The sequence below is a fragment of the Cicer arietinum genome, chromosome 7 (genome assembly GCF_000331145.2).
Source record: "Cicer arietinum cultivar CDC Frontier isolate Library 1 chromosome 7, Cicar.CDCFrontier_v2.0, whole genome shotgun sequence".
Classification (NCBI taxonomy): Eukaryota; Viridiplantae; Streptophyta; class Magnoliopsida; order Fabales; family Fabaceae; genus Cicer; species Cicer arietinum.
The window spans coordinates 12068132-12087835 of NC_021166.2; the positions used below are offsets into that span (position 1 = coordinate 12068132).

General features: G+C 32.6%; 4 protein-coding genes across 4 annotated transcripts in view; all 4 read left to right on the forward strand.

Annotated features, from left to right (window-relative positions):
* LOC101506566 (lon protease homolog 2, peroxisomal-like) overlaps positions 1-6556 on the forward strand; it is a 16101-nt gene extending 9545 nt beyond the window's left edge. The window contains exons 9-18 of the mRNA XM_073363871.1: positions 1-45; positions 214-415; positions 507-713; positions 1251-1381; positions 1907-2120; positions 2590-2892; positions 3238-3432; positions 4181-4426; positions 5431-5532; positions 5857-6556. The exon at positions 1-45 is cut by the window's left edge and continues 11 nt beyond it. Of these exons, the coding sequence (XP_073219972.1) occupies positions 1-45; positions 214-415; positions 507-713; positions 1251-1381; positions 1907-2120; positions 2590-2892; positions 3238-3432; positions 4181-4426; positions 5431-5532; positions 5857-5940 (1729 nt within the window). The 3' untranslated portion in view covers positions 5941-6556. The remainder of the gene's footprint in view (positions 46-213; positions 416-506; positions 714-1250; positions 1382-1906; positions 2121-2589; positions 2893-3237; positions 3433-4180; positions 4427-5430; positions 5533-5856) is intronic.
* On the forward strand, positions 6048-9253 carry LOC101506235 (putative invertase inhibitor). Its single transcript, XM_027336940.2, has 2 exons — positions 6048-6186; positions 7419-9253. The coding sequence occupies exon 2, from the start codon at positions 8325-8327 to the stop codon at positions 8880-8882; it is 558 nt and encodes a 185-aa protein (XP_027192741.1). The 5' UTR covers positions 6048-6186; positions 7419-8324; the 3' UTR covers positions 8883-9253.
* Positions 9254-12329: 3076 nt separating this feature from the next.
* LOC101507228 (ras-related protein RABH1b-like) lies at positions 12330-18802 on the forward strand. The gene is made up of 6 exons (XM_004508932.4): positions 12330-12630; positions 14258-14328; positions 15480-15568; positions 16664-16775; positions 18017-18107; positions 18440-18802. Exons 1-6 carry the CDS (start codon positions 12514-12516, stop codon positions 18578-18580), a joined length of 621 nt encoding a protein of 206 aa, XP_004508989.1. The 5' UTR covers positions 12330-12513; the 3' UTR covers positions 18581-18802.
* LOC101506900 (putative invertase inhibitor) lies at positions 12898-13756 on the forward strand. The gene has a single exon (XM_004508931.4). The coding sequence runs from the start codon at positions 12956-12958 to the stop codon at positions 13532-13534; it is 579 nt and encodes a 192-aa protein (XP_004508988.1). The 5' UTR covers positions 12898-12955; the 3' UTR covers positions 13535-13756.
* Positions 18803-19704: the final 902 nt, after the last annotated feature.

Here is a 19704-nt window from a genome sequence, read left to right on the forward strand (position 1 = left end):
AGGAATGCCACCAAACGTATGGAAACATGCACACAGAGAATTGAGGTACTTTTTATAGAACCATATTTAAATATGGTGATGATTGATCTTTGTGAGGAATTACTTGCAACATATATTTAGTAATTTGATGAAAAATCAGATACTGTTATTATCAAAGTGATTCGACAACCTCGTAGAGACAATCAGTTCATTTTGCTATAATTGTTTTCTCAGGAGGCTTAAAAAAATGCAGCCTCAGCAACCTGGGTATAACAGTTCGCGGGTTTACCTGGATCTTCTTGCTGATCTGCCCTGGCAGAAGGCCAGCGAAGAGATTGAACTGGACTTGAGAGCTGCACAAAATCGACTGGACAGTGATCACTATGGTTTAGTGAAGGTCAAACAACGGATAATTGAATACCTGGCAGTTCGCAAGGTTGCCAAATACCCTGTTACTACGCCTGTCAGTATCTAATGGATTGTAAAGTTTAATGTGTTTCTAATTTAAGTGCATGTATGCATCACAGCTTAAACCAGATGCAAGGGGTCCGGTGTTGTGCTTTGTTGGACCACCAGGTGTCGGTAAAACATCATTGGCATCTTCTATTGCTGCTGCTTTGGGCAGAAAATTTATCCGCATATCCCTTGGTGGAGTCAAGGATGAGGCCGATATTAGAGGACATAGGAGAACATATGTTGGAAGCATGCCTGGACGGCTTATAGACGGCTTAAAGGTTAATTTTCACTTTATAAATTTTCTAATTGCTTGTAATAGTGTCTGATATGTACAACATTTGCAAATACATGCAATTAGTTATGATAGCTTTAGATTATTTTAATATATGGAATGCTTTTGGTTTTGTTCTAGTGAGACCAGAGCTAGTCAATATTGGAAACATGGAGACTAGATCTAGATTCCAAATGTTTGTACAACAACTGTATATGGAGAATGAGAATGCTGATTCAATTAAAAGATGCCTAGAATAAATTCTCAATTGAAAGAAATAAGTGTTAAGACACACAAATCCTAACCTGAAGATGAAAATTAAAGAATACACAGTACCCCTAGTTTCATTTTAATGCAAGTCTTCATTATAAGCATTTTAAGACGGTTATACTGGAAAGCCAAAAAAAGGCTGTTAACTTTTTTTTTCCTCTGCACATTGTAATTGCAATATATACTTCTAGAAAGGAAATCATGCGATTGAACTATTTAATCTTGTTTTCATTGGGTTTTATACTGATAGATGCTTCTCATATTTGGCATATAGAGAGTAGCTGTTTGCAATCCGGTTATGTTGCTTGATGAAGTTGACAAGACAGGTTCTGATGTTCGTGGAGATCCAGCTTCAGCATTGCTAGAGGTTCTTGATCCAGAACAAAATAAAACATTCAATGATCAGTATCCTTCACAATTCAAAATGTCTTCTCTCAATTTGATCCCCCTCCCATAGCCATGTTCTGTTGGATTTGATGATTTTTGTAGATATCCTTGAAGAATTATTTTTGTGTCTCGTTTTACCTTTTCAGACACCCAAACACAAGGCTTCAATTGATGTAATTTGTAATTTGGTAGCTTTTTTTTAATCGGTAGACCTTTTCTTTTGCACTTTTACTATCTGGTTCCTATGTCAGTTTTTCCTAATATATTCATCTTCTTAGTTTGATAGTGATCTTGCTAGTAATATATTTTTCTGTAGACTTCTCTGTTTGACTCTTGGATGATTGATGAGGATAAGTTAGTCCTAACTTTTATTCTTTCAAAATTGAGGATATTGTGTTAATGTTACCAAAATATGTTTATTTTTGTTGTTTTTCTGATGTTAACTGCCAGACTTCGTATCTCTCTACTCAGTGATAATGTTTCTTCTACTATAACTTTTTTAGAAACAGATTCATTATGAAGTTATTCCTTAAATCTAGTTAGCTATTTGAATGTTCCATTTGATCTATCAAAGATAGTTTTTGTGGCTACAGCAAATAGGATGCAGCCTATTCCTCCAGCGCTTCTGGATAGGATGGAAGTGATCGAGCTCCCGGGATATACACCTGAGGAAAAACTTCAAATAGCCTTGAAGCATTTGATTCCAAGAGTTTTGGACCAACATGGATTGAGTTCTGAGTTTATTCAGATTCCTGAGGTATTGAATTTCTTAAAATTTAGAATTAGATCCAAAAAAATGCAAAGTTTCTGCTCATTTGGTGGAAGTGCTAATATTTTGGGTGCCATCTTGATTAAAGTGAAATAAACAAACAAATAATCCATATTTCAAGAAAAAGGAAAACCGAGATAGATGATTTCCTCCATTAATTTCACATGGTTTAGATGAATGTATAGGCTAGCAACTCAGTGTTTAAATTATTCAATTCAGCAGATCTATATTCTCTGTGCACATATCTTGGAACTTTATTGGTTCCTAGGCTTTAGACATGGTCATATATTTTTTGCTTTCTCTGTTTAGCAGATCTATATTCTCTTGTGCACATATCTTGGAACTTTATTGGTTCCTAGGGTTTAGACATGGTCATATGTTTTTTGCTTTCTCTGTTTTTACTCTTGGAAAGCAATTTGGTTGTATAAAATTCTAATTTAGCACTCTTTTGACGCAGGCAATGGTGAAAATTGTCATTCAGAGATATACTAGGGAAGCTGGTGTGCGGAATTTGGAGAGGAATCTTGCTGCCCTGGCTCGTGCTGCTGCAGTAAGAGTTGTAGAGCAAGAACAAGTGGTTCCATTAAACAAAGGGGTGCAAGGACTTTCTACCCCACTTCTGGAAAATAGACTTGCTGATGGCACTGAAGTTGAAATGGATGTGATACCAATGGGTGTAAATAGTCAGGAAATCTCACACACATTCAGGATTGCCTCTCCATTGGTTGTTGATGAAACCATGCTTGAAAAAGTTCTTGGGGTAATTGATATACACTACCATTACAATGTTTTAATCAAGGCTTAAAATTGTGTTCACACTGTGATCCCTGATATTGTGAAGAATTGCAATTAAATGTGGTTTATGCGGCTGCAATTGCAGTCGCGGCGACATAAAAAACCGTGATGCCGCGGCTCATATTTTAGCCCCAGAACTTTTTTTCTTTCAAATCTTGGTTGTAATGCACTTCTACAATATGGATCTGATATACAACATCATCGTGTGAAGATTTTCCTTCATTGTGAAATTATCATGAAAGATCCTATATATGCATAGTTTAATTGATGATATGTTCAGTAGGACTGATGCCCAATTTGTTGTTATCAGCCTCCAAGGTTTGATGATAGAGAAGCTGCAGAGCGTGTGGCTTCCCCTGGGGTCTGTGTTGGGCTTGTTTGGACTGCTTTTGGCGGAGAAGTTCAGTTTGTGGAGGCTACAGCAATGGTAGGGAAGGGTGAACTGCATCTCACTGGACAACTTGGTGATGTAATCAAAGAATCAGCTCAGATAGCACTAACATGGGTAAACAATCATATATAGTGGACTTTCGTCCCCTACCACCCTTACAGTTTTATTTTTTTAGCTTACAGACAAGCCATTGTGAATTCATATGATCTATGTACATATCCTCATGCACGAGGTAATGCTGCCTCCCTCCACATCACCTTTCCTGAGGGGAATGATGGCAGGAGGTGTGTGTGCTTTTATATTAACAATATTTTATAAATAAAATAAATTACTTATTTTTTATATTAATATAATAGTAGTAATAGTACTCTAGCTCCATTGCCACGTTAGCCTGCGGTACTATTCTGTTTGGGCCCACACCTTATTTTGTTTGTGTCACGTATAGACTTGCATGGTTGTAAAATGTTATATTTATTTGGAGTTTCAGAATTATAAAAAAATTATTCTTGTTTTCTATTATTTATAATAGTGAATGGTTATACTATATGAATATATGATATTTCATCTTGATTGGTTTACTCTTATTACCATGGGCATAAGTGGTGTAACGGCTGTTTTTAAAAAATCTACTACACATCTAGTCATATAAGATCATCTAGAGGTATCACTATGTCTGTTACAAAATGGAAAAGTTCTTGAAATATGTCTCACTGCAAACAGAAATGATATGCATGCCACCGCACATTGGCTGTCATGTTTGTTTGTATTGAACATTTGCCATCCCACTGTTATGCATGCTCAACACATGAATTTGGATCAAGAATCATGAGTTTCCTTTTTGACTAAAGGATTGAATTCATAGGTAAGGGCAAGGGCGACTGATCTTAGGCTGGCTGCTGCAATGGGATTTAATCTTTTGGAGGGGCGTGATGTACATATTCATTTTCCTGCGGGTGCTGTTCCTAAAGATGGGCCCTCGGCAGGTGTGACTTTAGTCACATCATTGGTTTCCCTTTTCACTCAGAAAAGTGTGAGATCAGATACAGCTATGACCGGAGAGATGACATTGCGGGGACTAGTTCTACCTGTTGGTGGTGTCAAGGATAAGGTAAAACTCTCATCTCTTCATGACCTGTTAGTTAACTTCCTGAGACAGGACTATGGGCATTATGATGAAACTGTATTAATGCAGAAAATAAAGAAAGTCTCTTGATACAGGATGAAATCCTAGAGTATTTTGGAGGCTCTAGACTCTCCTAATGCCAAATTGGCCATCATTCAAGTCTATACTATTTACAAAATACTCAACTCTATAAATCTTTATAGGCGACATGCCTTATTTCTGTTAATTAATTATGTCTAACAAACTAAGCCTCCCAACTATCCTCTCATTTAGCTAACCTGTGAATGCTCCCCCTCCCCCCTAAACATTAACCTTGTCTATGTGGTGAAGAACTATGTGAAATGCGCTAAACTAATAAATTCCACGAATTGGCACAATCTCACAGCTACTTTCTTTTTACTTATCGCCGTGTAGAGACCCGAACAGTCATAAACCCTACCACCTGGATCCCATTTATAATAACTACCATTTTGCAAAAACCCAACTAAGGGAAATTTTTTATTGCTTATTTTGGCAATGTGTTCATGCAACTGACATCACCTAGTGAGTAGTGAGACACGCCTTAGTTGTTGTTATTAGAGCTTAGAATAACCTATGTTACAATGCCCAATTGATTTACTATGTGTTGGGATAGACACGCATAAAATGAGTGTCTTTTGTGTTTCAAGGCCTCCTGAACTTCAATGACTGAGAATATGTCTGCCAGATGATATGAAGACTGATATTTAAGTATTCAATAACCCCCTATCCCCCATACCTAAAATAATAACCGGAAAAATGATATGAAACTACTTTGCCATTTCAAATGGTAATATGCTACATAAAAATGTATTTGCAGAGTTAATCTGCCACACCACTTGTACCTGGCTTTGAAATGCATTGATCACGTCTGAATGTATTCATTTTCCATTGAGACTGACAGTGACAAATTTAAAAGGTTAAAGTTGTACAAGGTGACATAATGTTATTTTTGTTAATCTCTCACACAGGTATTAGCTGCCCATCGTTATGGTATCAAGAGAGTTATCCTGCCTGAAAGGAACCTGAAAGACTTGGTTGAAGTACCATCATCAGTGCTTGCCAATTTGGAGGTAATTCTGCTTGCAGAACGTTTGCTAAGACAGTCATGACCGGCCCAACACGTTATGAGGCCTAAAGCGAAATTATTAAACGAATTTTTTTTCAAAAAGTTAATAAATAAATTATTAAAATTTTATTTAATAATTATAGAAAATTTCTTAAACATAATTAATGGCCTTGTTTTAGTTGCCTTATTTCTAGGTCGGCTAAAGCGTTTGCTTTAGTTGCCTTACCCTTGGGTTGACTCTGTTCACTCGTATAGGCAGATCCATAATATCTTATAATTGTTGGAATGAAATACAAAATACTCGTTTCCTTTTTGGACTTGTTAACAGATACTGGTTGCAAAACGAATGGAAGATGTGTTAGAGCATGCTTTTGACGGTGGGTGTCCATGGAGACTACACTCTAACTTATAGCAGTATTCTTGACTTACAACAACACGTATTTGTACACGTCATGTTTCAATGGTTTCTATGTCGATTCAGTACCATGGACTCTGAATGTTGTTTGTTGTGATATTGGGGAACTGGAGCAAGTATATTCAACTGACCGTATTAATCAGGAGCAAAGCCCAAGAAATTGACAATTTGGATGGGGTCGACATTTCCATATATCATTATGACTCACATCACTCTCCACAATTGAAGTTGTTCTTGTGATAGGTGAGCAACTGCATCATCTTGCTCTTCATTTAACATCATCTTCTCCGGCTCTTTGTAAATTGTAGTTGTTTGTCCGCCTTTTTTTTACATAAAATAAAATAAAATAAAATAAAATAAAATAAAATAAAATAAAATAAAATAAAATAAAATAAAATAAAATAAAATAAAATAAAATAAAATAAAATAAAATAATAAAACATTATCTTTTCTAAAATAGCATGCAGCTCTCTATTTGATGTGGTTTTTATTCTTTTTTTAGCCCGACTATGTTAGCCTTCCAATTTGAAATATTTGTAAAATAAAAAAAAAAAGAAAGAAAACGGAAATATGATCGACGTTCTTTTATTTTAGCACATATTTCATTGCTACACGTTGTCTGCCTTCTTCTTATATAAATTGTGCATAAAATAAAATAATAAAATATTATTTTTTCTAAAATGGTAGGGCGGCTCTCTCATGTGGTTTTTATTTTTATTTACTCCGACTATGTTAGGTTTTCAGTTGGGTTAACGGAAAATTTCAAATACATGTAAAAACAAGACTTGGACATATTTTCATTGCTACATGTCACGATGGTTTACTATCCACTTTGACGGAAATCAGGGGTAATGGCCAATGACATTCTTGGAAAGTCTGTCGTGTAATTACTATTCGCGATGCCAAGCATTTTCCCACGTAGCATACTTGGTTTACCATCGAATGATGTTATAAAACTAGGTATTTGTGTTAAATATAGATAAAATTAAATAAAAATAATCTGATTGTAAAAAATGAAGTATTGGCTGAAAGCAAAAAAAAAGTTTAAAGTTTATTTTTATTTTTTGACTAAAAAAACTAAGTAAAAATCAAAGGGTAAATGTACGATCCTACATTTTGGATTTCTAATGTAAGATGGGAAAGAGAATTGAAACAAGAATCATAGGAGATTAATAGGGCTTCGAGGTTGTAGATAGTTAATCTCAGGGTTTTGAACTTTTCATCCTAGCTTTAGAATCGTTCACATAGATTATTTTTGTTTCAGCTTTGTGGAATATTACTCTCCCGCTCTAACTTTTAAAAGCTTCAATGCGTAGTTTTTTAATTGCCATGATTTTAGTGTCTCTCAAACACACACTTAGTAAATCGTCATCGTGATCCGAATTTGAGTTGTTATTCAATGAACATATGCTTATAAATAAAAGCATGTATAACTACAACAAGGATTTTGATATAGGTTTTATTATTTTATATAGGCAACATTATATCATGCAAAATAGTGTTTCTCAAAATTCGTTGTTCCCAGTTCAATAAGACAAAAAAGTTACCTATGAGGTGTAACTTATGTTTTTGTCTCAATCCTCCAATTTCTGAGAGCTCTACTTGGTAATTCAAAATTTCAGTTGTAGGGAAGTAAATCATGACTAGTTGTTATTTCAGTCAAGAGCTAAACCCAAATACTTTCAATCTATTTGACCTTGGTTAAATTTTATTAATCACTAGTGAATGTCAAATACTTCTCAATTCTCTTAATTTTTTTATAGGTCAATCTTAATAAATTAATGGTTATGATAATTTTTCATGTTTAAATTTAAAACCTCTTAAAAATTTCTTTAGTGTCTCTTAATTCATCAGCTAAACTAACTACATAGAACTTTTCAATTCTCTCTATATTGTTGCGTGTAGCGTGTTTGTATATGCGTGGAGTTTTATCTATACGTACAGCAATTCAAAAGCTAGGATTTGTTGGTTCACAAGTGTATTGGGACACTAGATTTCCACCATAATATGATATCTAATGTCAATCCAAACAGAACATTTATATATTCTTTGTTTTTTTTTATCCAAAGAGCCCACATGTATGCATGCGTTACGCGACAAATTTCTTATGGTTTCTACTTTCTAGCTAATATAACGTACATATAGAAAAGATTACCAAAAGTAACCAAATCAGAACAGAAAAGCAAGTAGAAAGAAACAAAGTTTTAGCTTCTTTTTGGCTTTTGCCAGAGTAAGTTTTCCTTCACCAATCAATGTGTAGTATCAGATTCCCACCAAACTAACAGTTCTAATATAAACTAGCAAAATAAATAATATATAAGGTATAAAATCATATTCCATTTCTCATAAACATACACTCTACCAAAAAAAGAATTAGAAGCATGAAGTTCTTCATATACCTTATGATTTCCCTTCTCTTACTTTCTCAATATTCAAATGGCTCCAATCTTATCTTTAAATCTTGTAACGAAGCCTCCAAGAATGACCCAAATTTGAGCTATGATTTTTGTGTTGCATCCCTTAATGAAGCTTCTTGCAAGAGCAAATCACACCCCTCCAAACTTGAAGATCTTGTAGGCTTGTCAATTCGACTAACCAAGTCCAATGGAACAAATATCATTTCCATAATTTCAAAGCACTTGAAAAACCAAACTCATGGTGAATATGTGAGAGCTTGTTTACAAGATTGTTTTGATCTTTACAATGATTCACTTTCATCTTTAGAAGATGCCATGGTTGCTTTCAATGAATCGAAGGATTTCGACACGGCCAATATAAACGTGAGCGCTGCCATGGATGATTCGGTTACTTGTGAAGATCAGTTCAAAGAAAAGAAAGGTGAAAGTGAAACTTCTCCTTTAACAAAAGAGAACCATGTTTACTTTCAACTCAATGTAATATCTCTAGCTTTCATTGAAATGATTCGTCAACGCAGATAGTCTTTTTTATAACTATGATATTGGTGTGAAGTATATAACAACTTTGTTGATGACAAGTATTCATCAACTTTGCCAATAAGTAATTATACTATAATACTTGAACAAATTTTATTGTCTTGAAAATTGAAAATTACAGATAAAATAAAATAAAATTAGTCCTCCTTTATATTTTTAATATAAGTGGCGAATTTCATTTTTACATCTCTAATTTATATTGACAATTCATTTTTTTTAAAGTATGTTGTTATTTTATATATGATTTTTTATTTGTCAAAAGATTGTATTGAGATTGAAATTGTAATTAGTGTGATGGTTTTCATATGGAAGAGTGGCTTTCTTTTTATTGTTTCATCTCCTTCAAAGGTTTGTTATGTTCTTTGTGTTGTGTGTTTTTTATGTTGCGTGATGATCTCAAACAATGTTTTTGATACCTTTTTGTTATTATTGTTATTGTTATTATTATTATTGGATTGGATGGTGTGGATAACAGAATTGGTGAGAAAGCTAGTTACCATTTCGGGTTGATTGGACAAAGTGGAGAGTGATTGGGACTTAGAAATGGCTTTTCCTTAGGTCCACAATGTGCCCACTTCAAACTTGGGTTGGACAGTTCTCTTGCTGTTAACTTCATGCATATTCCATCTTGTGCAATTACAAGTTTCTCAGTGAAAATTAGTAGATAAATTGTTTTTGTTTGTAGCAATAACATCATACAAAATAAATGTATTGGAATTAGACCAATAAGACCAAGTCAAACCAACCTACAGTGTCACAGTTGATTGATATTTAAATCTCTTAATCATGAGAGTATATATTTATCTTTTGATCCATATGTATAGAAAAATATTTATTAGAGAATATCAATATATAAAATATATATTTATATCTCAAAAGATTAATATATGTTTTTTGACTGAAGATACCTAAAAAAAAAAGTGATACCAAATCAAAATTTAACTAATCTATCCTTTTTTTTATCAATTAAGTATTAATCCAAGATCATTGTTGTCTTTTTCACTCTACTTTTGACCACAATTAATGATATCAACACTTAGTAGACGTTTGTTTCATGAATTCTTAACATATTCTTGGAGATCCAAAGACGAGGATAAAAGTTCATGTGTTTGTTACAACCGAACAACAAACTGTTCTCAAGAAAAAGTCACTAGGGAAGAAACAATTTCCTTCATAGTTCAACTTTCCAATCCCCCTAATGGAGGTGATAAACTTTTATTCTTAAGGGGTGAAATTTGTTTGTGTAAAAATACTTTGCTGCCTCCAATATCTACACATGATTTCAGAGGTTTAATAACTATTCTATCTTTCTCATGTGTTTATCGTCTAATTTTTGTTTCATTCTTGGACAATACCTACATTTTGGATCATTTTAATGTGATGGTTTTGAAAACAACCGCACTGACGAAGATGAACCAATTTTTTTTGTCGTATGATATATATATTAAAAATCAATATTAATTTCAGACAATTTTTTAAAGAAAAGTTCTCATCAACTTACCCTTTTTTAAGGATAAAAATACGAAGAGGACTTAAGTCACACATAAGTTTTAACGGAAATTTATGGGGTAAGAAAAAAAAAACTTGAAATATCCCATATTCTCTTAATCTCCAACGTGGTTACTAATTTGATGCACCAAAAAATCTCATAATATTTAATAATCAATGTTAAGTGTTAAAAGTTATATATTGAATAAGATAAGGTACGCCAATATGTTTGTAGTGAAGATAATCCTTTATTTTATAAGTTAATTTTGTAGATTGAATTTAATTTAATTCAAATTCTAAAATCCTATCAGAGATTTTTTAAGATTAATTGAGTCACTTGCTATGAACAACTCCAATCATGCTCCAGATATTCACTCTTGAGTGTGACGTATTGTGTTAAGAGTCTTAAATTGAATGAGATAAAATTTGACAATATATTTATTAGTGGAGACTATCACCACAAAAATTACGTTATCATGGTGAGATTTTTAGAAAATATAGAGAGAGCTTATCTATCTAGAATTAGGATCGACGCTGAATTAAACTTTTAGTTATACATCTTCAACATTAGATCTTTCACCTATGAACTTCAGATGATGAAGTATTCTGAGTCAATTTTTATTTGATGATTTATTTTGAACTTCTGTGTTTGTAAATATTTATATGATTAATTAGTCTACTTTTGTTGAGAAATCTACTACACACTCCAACATCTAATCTTTCTACTCCAACAAAACTATTAAAATTACAAAATAATCCTTTTTACTATTTTATAAAAAGAAAAATGAAACTTTTGTATTTAGAAAGAAAAAATTTCGATACTGAATTTTTAAAAAATTTAAAATAAATTCGAAACAATTTTATAATGTAATTATATGAAAAAAAAGTGTAGCGTCAATTAATCCACACAAAACAAAAAAAATTTGGTCTATATATTTTCTAGATATTTAATTTAAAAATTCTCCCAAATTTTGAATTTTAATAAAAATGAAATATTGTGATAAAATTATATTTCGAATTATTTAAAAAAAATCAAAATATTTAAATAAATTTTAATACTAAAAATTTAAAAAGATACAAAACATAAAATAATATTTTTTAATATTAATGTTGGTTAGTCCACACAAACATAGTTAGCGTTGACTGTCCAATGTTACCACTTAGAATTATGAAATTTTTGGAATATATTTTTTTATTGAATAATTTTTTCTTTAGAAAAAAGATTAAAATGGGATTCAATATGGGGTAAGGAGTGTAAAGTTTAAACGTTAGAGGTGGCTAGTTTGTTGTTTTTGTCTATTTTCCTTTGGTCAATAGCCCTCTTTATGTTATTAACCCAAAAAAATAACTCTTTTTATGTTAATTAAAGAAATACTTTAAATAAATATTTAAATATGTTTTTAATATATGCAAATATATATTTTTTTATTTTAATTTTTATAAATTTTTATTTAAATTTAATTTATATAAAATTAAAGACGATCGACTTTAGTCTCTACCGTCAAATCAACGTTACAAAAAAATTACCCTAAGACAAGTGGTCCTATAAACTAATAGATTATCTTTTATGATATATTAAAAATTAAAACAAAAATTATATTATTAATAAATTTATTAATTAATATTATTTTATTAAAAAAATATAAATAAAAATAAAAAGTAGAACTTAGCCGTTTTTAGAAAAACCCATCTTCGCCACAACAATTTACCATATTTTTTTTAGCTTTTATTTTGATGTTAAAAATTAAAATAAATCGTATTTTAATTTTATAAAAATTACTTTAAATAAAAAATCTTACAAGAACTAAGACAAAAGAAAATAAATTTTTTGCAAGAACGAATATACATATTAAAACTTTAAATAAATTTACATTGAAGTTGCCAAAATAATCCACATAAACATGCACTAAAAAAATTAAAATAAAAAATAATGCCAGCCAGCAGCCAGAATGGTTTTTTTCCCTTTTCTTAACCGTAGTGCCTTAGAGAGGTACCATTTATGAGATCGCGAAAGAGAGGAAAATAAAGAAAAAAGAGAGAGTTGAATTTGGTTGATCCATTACATTACAGTGAAGCAAATCTGAATCGGAATCGGAATCAGAAGGTGGTGTTTGGTGAAGTGAAGTAAATGGCGCCAGTTTCAGCTCTTGCTAAGTACAAATTGGTTTTCTTAGGCGATCAATCCGTCGGTAAAACCAGCATCATCACTCGCTTCATGTACGACAAATTCGATAACACCTATCAGGTTCCTTCTTCTTCTCAGATCCATTCTCATTTTCGTCCTCATTTGCAGATCGCCTTTTATACGTCACCTTAGGAAATTTCCCCATTTTAATCCTATTCATGTGCAAACCTTACTCAACACAATATCATGACAAAATGTTATTCATCCTTTTTATTTTTATTCATACATGATTATTCGCACATAACTATTAACCAACAAAAATGAAATTACTAAGGAAACTTCCTTTATAAAAAGTACTTCCATCGTGTATATATAAATTATATGGAACTATATAGTTCTACATCAACATTCACACAAACTGATTTCAATTCATACCGGTTAAATTATGTCTAACTCTTCTTTTTGCTTCATTATATGCCTTTTTTTAATCACAATCTCTCGTGGAACAACATGTTCTACCTTGTTGAAAACACCGCGTGATTTAATCGACCAAACATGTGAAAAATGTGCAAACCAATCCACAATCTTGAGCTACAATTTATGCTCAACGTCTCTTCCAACAATTCCAGTGAGTCGTGCGACAAATCTTCAAGGATTGGCTTTAATTGCGATGGAGCTAGCTTTAGAGAATGTGACTAACACGCTTGCAACCATAGAGAAGCTATTAGATGATGAAACCCTTGATAACTATGTGGTGGGTTGCTTAACAGATTGTTCGGAACTATATAATGATGCAGCGTGGACGATAGTGAATTCTGTAGATGTTTTTTTGTCCGGGAATTATGAAGTAAGTAGGACTTGGATGAGTTCCGTTATGGAAGCGGCATCGACATGCCAACAAGGTTTTGAAGAGAAGGGTGAAGTTTCTCCTTTGACAGAGGAGAATTATGATCTCTTCCAGTTGTGTGGTATTGCACTTTGCATCATCCACATGTCCTCCCCTGCAAACGCAATACCTTTTTAATTATCCCACACCAATTTCAAGTTGGTCATATTATAAGCTGTTGTTGTCTTCATAGATACCAATAAACTGAGAAATAGAATGTAAAAATAGATAATTTATGACATTGTATCTTGGGAGAGACAGAATTAAGAGAGGGAAACTAGCGAGGCGACAGATAATTTACATTAGACCTTAATATATGGTGTTCCCCCCTCCCTTTTTATTAGGAGTTGTATATTGACATTTCAGATTGTAAGGGCCTTTGAGCATTGAGAGGTGCAAACTCTTGAAGTTCTGCAATCTATACTGTAATAAAGAGAATTCTTCCCTAATTTTTCTCATAAAGATACCGCTATCTGTCAGATCCACTTGGAAAATTTATCCACTTATTTTAGTTTTCTCTTTACTTGCCTTTGTACTCCTGTAAGCTAATTTTTAAACTTTCATTTATGTTTTCGTGTTTCTTTGTTTCGTTTTCCTCCTTCAACTCTGACCATACTATTGAGTTACCTTCTGACCATACTATTGAGTTACCTTATTTTTATGTATCTGTTTCCTTATAATGTGTTAACATATTTACATTGTTCGTCTTTCTTCTAATGTTTATACATGCATATTAAGTTTATCATGCTACCGAGTTGTCTTTTCAAAATAATCCACTATGTGCATTTCCATTTCTCTAAATTTATTTTACATTTATGTCTCTGGCTTGTGCTCAACTTTTTTTTTTCTTTTGCCTAACAGGCTACAATCGGCATTGATTTTCTATCAAAAACCATGTATCTTGAAGATCGAACTGTTCGACTGCAGTTATGGTAAGATGTGGCTTGACCGTTTTGAAAGTTCTGTTAAGAAGGGTGAGGAACGCATTAGAGATAAAATGGAAGGGGGGGCAAGGGTCGCATTGTTTGGTCTAAAATGAAGAGCTGAATGGGAGCGTCAATGCTATTATTTTAACAATTTCATTTTGAGTAATACTAACTAGCATGAGCAGATCCCTATTAAACACAACCCATGATAAACTCAATATACATGAGCAAAACAATTGAAAAAGATAACAAAACTCTTAATGAAGTTATTTTATTGTTATTTTTGAGCTTTAGATTGGTTTCTGTAATTTTGCTTTTCCTGAGAAAATGTAAAGAAATACAGAAAACTAAATTTGGGAATTTTGTAAGCACAGCCTTCATGCAAATGGGATGGACAATCCTTCCCTTAATTTTTATTTTCATTCACTCCTAAAATATGCAAATTATTGAACTGTACATTGACACATTGTCTACAAGCATAATAATTTAATGCCTATCTTGTTTCTTCTTTTTTCTGTATGCTGTGTTTTATTTTTGTTTTCAATGATTTATTTGGTATACTAAGTAATACATTTTTGAAGTTGTGTCCCATAAGTATAGCTCATTTGCTAGCTACAAGGACATAGATATGTCAGGGCTCGGGTTCGAACCCGGGATTCCCCATTTCTCCACACTTAAGGTGTGTGAGTCTAGCCACTAGGCTACTTGACCAACAATATTTTGTGAAGATGTGATATTTTATGAATGCTAACATCAAAGTCTTTCATCCATTTTTTGGAAAATTTCTTCTTTTGTTCAAAAGTCTTTTGCCTTTATCTCAGACACAACCTTAAATCTCACTATAATGTCCATTTTCGGGTTTTGAATTTGATTGATCTAATTATGAATGTGATTCTACAAGGCATCTTGGAATCTACAACATTTGGTGTTTATAGTTTTAAATTTTTTATTCCTACTTATGTTTGGTTTTATGTCCTACTTCAAATGTTAAAAAATTGATGCATGCTGGCAAACTACAGTAAGATCCATGAAGTTGATGTGTTTAATTGACAGTTTTTACTTGGCATATATAAGCATTACACTAGTGCTGTATTATTGAATTTTTTTGTACTTTTTTCCTCTCAAAATCTTAAATTTGTGTTTCCTGTGTGTGATAGGGATACAGCTGGACAGGAGAGATTTAGAAGTCTAATTCCAAGCTACATTAGGGACTCATCTGTTGCTGTCATTGTGTATGATGTTGCAAGTATGACATCCATATATGCTTTCTTGTCACCTTTTCCTTTATTGACAATTTATATTTTCGTGCAGATTTTTCATTATAATAATAATATATCACCAGTCACCTTGAGCAAAGCCTTCCCCCACTTATAGAAATAATCAAGATGTAAATAGGAATAAATCTTTACTGGTTTATCATAGGAAAAACAATAGAAAATAATGATGTTTCTGTTTTATGGTTAGGTGGTTAGTAGTTATTGTTTTATAGTTAGATGGTTATTTGTTAGTTGTTAGTTGTTAGGTAGTGCTTTTGGATCCTATCCCTTGTATAATCATCCTATAAATAAAGGCTCCCACCCCTTTGAAAGGATCTTTGGCAAAATTAGAAATTGAGTGGTTTATATCATTCTAGGAACGTATCCGCTCTGGTGTATCATTTTCTTTCGATCAATAAAAATCAGGGACGAATAATGCCCTTTCGCTATTGAGTTCTAGCAAGGAACCTAACACCCTCCCTTTTCTTTCTCTGTTTTCTCCTTTCTGTGTAGTAGACTACATTAGAGTGAGTGAATACTTTTAAGTTTTAATGGAAAAGAGCTGAGTAAATATGGAAAGAACATGTGGCCTTTCTCAAAGTGTTGGAGGCACATCTTTGCCAATTACTCCCTTTGGTCCTTGTATAAGAAGAAATTACAAAAATCACAAAGACCAATGGCCCATTTCATGTTGTAAAATTTAAACGTTATTCCAAATATACCCATAGCATTAAATATTTTATATCTATTATGTGAATTTCTAGTAAACATATACCTTGCCTTAAATAGGGGTAAAAAAAGGGTTCTATCAATTAATGCACCTTGAAATGTGTTTCTTTTTCTTATAATAAGGACCAAAACACAAACAATTTTTTTTGTAATAGGGACCAGAGGTAGTAGGTGATAATGACACATCAAAAACCAGAAATTTTCAAGAAGGTGCTTTCTCCAATAGATTCTGCTTACTATCCATACCCAACTTTTTAAATTTCTCTGGATGAGTTGAAAATTTGTGCATAATTTTTTGTTCTTTCCAGAACATTTCAATGAATGTTTTCTGATTATTCAGTATTCTTATGATGTAGGTCGTCAGACTTTTCTAAACACATCAAAGTGGATTGAAGAGGTGCGCAGTGAGAGAGGAAGTGATGTTATTGTTGTTCTTGTTGGGAACAAAACTGACCTTGTGGATAAGAGGTAATGAATAATCAATTGTGGACTGACTCCAACAGATAGCTTACACTAGTCTGTTTCATGGCATAGCTGCTTTGTTCTCTATTATCTAGTTACCTCTATTTGATTTTTTATTATTTACTAATTATTGTCTAATTCAACACTTAGAGCAAGTTTATGGGTGGGTTATGAACAAATTTTGATGGGTACAACTACAGTACTACACAAATTATCATTTTGTTCTTCAAAGGCAAGGCTGAGGATAGGGGAAGAGACTGGGAGGATAATACCGTGTGGCTGTGTGCAGTAGATTATAGATAATCGACAAAATCGTCAAGAATAATAAGGAGGATAATTAGTGTTTAATGGTGAAACCAGTTATATATTGATGATGATCTGAAGTTCTGAACTAAATAGGTGATAGTTACTGTGCCACTATTTGAAGCCTTGAATTCTCTCTAGAATTCCTTGAGAATGGTGGACTCGGTTCATGTATTCCTTTAGGACCCAGTTCAATCAGCAAGAACATCTCAAGTGATATATAAACATCTGCATAGCCCCTTTTTATTTAAAACTGCATTAGAGAAAACCATGAAAGAATGTAGTTATGCTGAAGGACTGAATGCCCCGGCACTTTTTTTGGGCTTTATTCAGTCTCTTCGTTTCTGCATTATGTTTCTTTTGGGATTTGTATAGTACGAGAGAGATATGCCTGGCGAAAAAGGGGGCAAAGATATTAAAAATGTTACTAGTATGACTTACTGCCTTTCTATGTGGTTGCAACATGCAACATTGCCTGGAAATACTTTTAAAACATTGTTTTCCCCTTGCTGAAGACCACGTATAAGAGAAATATTATCTTGACTTGATGAAGTTGGACAATGCTTCATTTTCTTAAGTGCAAGGAATTAGCAGTTTTATATTTTATGAGAGTGAGACCTATATTTCTTTCAGGCTTTAGTAGCTTGAATGGTTTGGCCCTTGAGATGCTTCGTTTGTGTTTCACTTGTTAATTTTGTCTTGTATAAACTATTTTAAATTTCCTGGATTTCCTTTCAGTTTTACAATTTGCTTGTTATGGTACCCTTATTATGGGTTTGATTTATAATAAATATTTAAAATCCTACTATATACTTGTAGTTGCCAACAAGATGCTATGGACAATTCACCATGGATACTAAATCCATGAAAAAAAGGGTACCGAAATAATGTTCTTCTAACACTGTCTTTTCTTTATGCCTGATATTCTTTATATGATTCTACAGGCAAGTCTCCACAGAAGAAGGGGAAGCGAAGTCTCGGGAGCTAAACGTTATGTTTATTGAAGCTAGTGCCAAAGCCGGCTTTAATATAAAAGTAAGCATTTCCTTTCCTTTTCCACACGTTAAACAAAGCTTGAAATTATCAAAAAGATGAAAAGCTAAGTTTCCTATTGCATTGTCTTGGGTGAGATATTTCAAATGGTTCAAACGTGGGATCGTAGATTGCGTTCATTGTGTTCATTTAATGATATTTCTTGCAGAATGCAGATAAAAGTTGGTTGTTTTAATACAAGCCAACTTATTAAAATTTTCCAAAAATTTGCTTCTTGTATGCAAGAGCAAGACATATATTTGCTATATCTACCTGTTTTACATACCCGGTCTTGACATTTCATTTGTACTGATTTATCAAACCTATTAATGTAGGCTCTCTTTCGAAAAATTGCTGCTGCATTACCTGGAATGGAAACACTATCTACAACAAAACAAGAAGACATGGTCGATGTGAACCTGAGGTCTTCTGCCAGCCATGACTCTCAACCTCAGTCTGGTGGTTGTTCTTGCTGATTGAGCCTTGTAGTTGTCTTGAAAAGTTTTGTATCTTTTCCGCTTCATGCTATTTGTTTTGGGTTGTGGGTTTTTCTTCAGATGTGTAAAGGTTCTCTAGTCTTCTAGACTTCAACAACATTGCATGAGAAATATTATAGAAAAAGTGGAGAGGTAGTAACTGATTTATTGTTTAGTTTTATTGAAAGATAAACATGGAGTTCAACACATTTACTTTCTTCATTAAGATTGTGAAAAACTTGTTAGGAATTTGTTGCAACTTACAGAAGAAAAGGTTCCAATCCCTTTAGAGATACTTGAGTATGCAAGGTAATCAAAACAAACTCGACATCTGTTCAAGGTTCAAGGATCTGATTACCAAGGATTGGACCCGTAATATAAAATAATGTTTTTTATATTATAATACCATAAAACTCTTAAGTATTACTACATCTTAAAGTTTGCTAATATAAGTAGTTGCCTGCATTGCATCATATTTCTATCTCTCATAAAGCAAGATACACTTCACCAACTATTTAAAAAGAAATGTTACATGTATTTGCAAGGAAATTGAAAAATGAAATTAGCGAAGATATTGGTTATGCAGTTGTGGACAAAACTTGTGATGAATCTAAAAGAGAGCAAAATGACTATTGGTATTAGATTTGTTGATAAGAATAAATATGTTTAGAATCAATTCTTAGATATCGTACATATGTAGGATATTTACATCATAAACACTTAAGCAGGACATTTCTTCATTAATGCTGCATCATAATTTCAACATTCAAAATGTTTTGGACTAAGAAAGAAATTACGGGAATTATTGACAAACTTTGTCAAGCATTTCAGCAAAAGTCTCGAGATATTTTGAATGCTATGTTCTTGTCTACTACCATAGAATCACTAATTCAAATGCTAAAATTTTTTGGCTGACATGCACTTCTAAAAAAAAGTCGACATTATTTTGTACTGGTCAAGTTACTCACATTCATGATATGATATGGGTGCTTCTTTCAATGACATACGTCATGGAGAGAGTATCTATATGTCACATATTTAAAAATAAAAAAATTAATTTTACTATTCAACAATTTGAAGGTTTTTTTTTAGGAACAATATAGGTTTTGTATTATTTATCAAAG

What these genes read in the sequence shown, in the direction of transcription:
- LOC101507228 (XM_004508932.4), top strand. Translation starts at nt 12,514, where the DNA reads ATGGCGCCAGTTTCAGCTCTTGCTAAGTACAAATTGGTTTTCTTAGGC. An exon ending in CATTGTGTATGATGTTGCAA is followed by an intron (nt 15,569 to 16,663) that starts GTATGACATCCA and finishes CTTATGATGTAG; the next exon opens with GTCGTCAGACTTTTCTAAAC. An exon ending in ACTGACCTTGTGGATAAGAG is followed by an intron (nt 16,776 to 18,016) that starts GTAATGAATAAT and finishes ATGATTCTACAG; the next exon opens with GCAAGTCTCCACAGAAGAAG.
- LOC101506900 (XM_004508931.4), top strand. Translation starts at nt 12,956, where the DNA reads ATGTCTAACTCTTCTTTTTGCTTCATTATATGCCTTTTTTTAATCACA.
- LOC101506235 (XM_027336940.2), top strand. Translation starts at nt 8,325, where the DNA reads ATGAAGTTCTTCATATACCTTATGATTTCCCTTCTCTTACTTTCTCAA.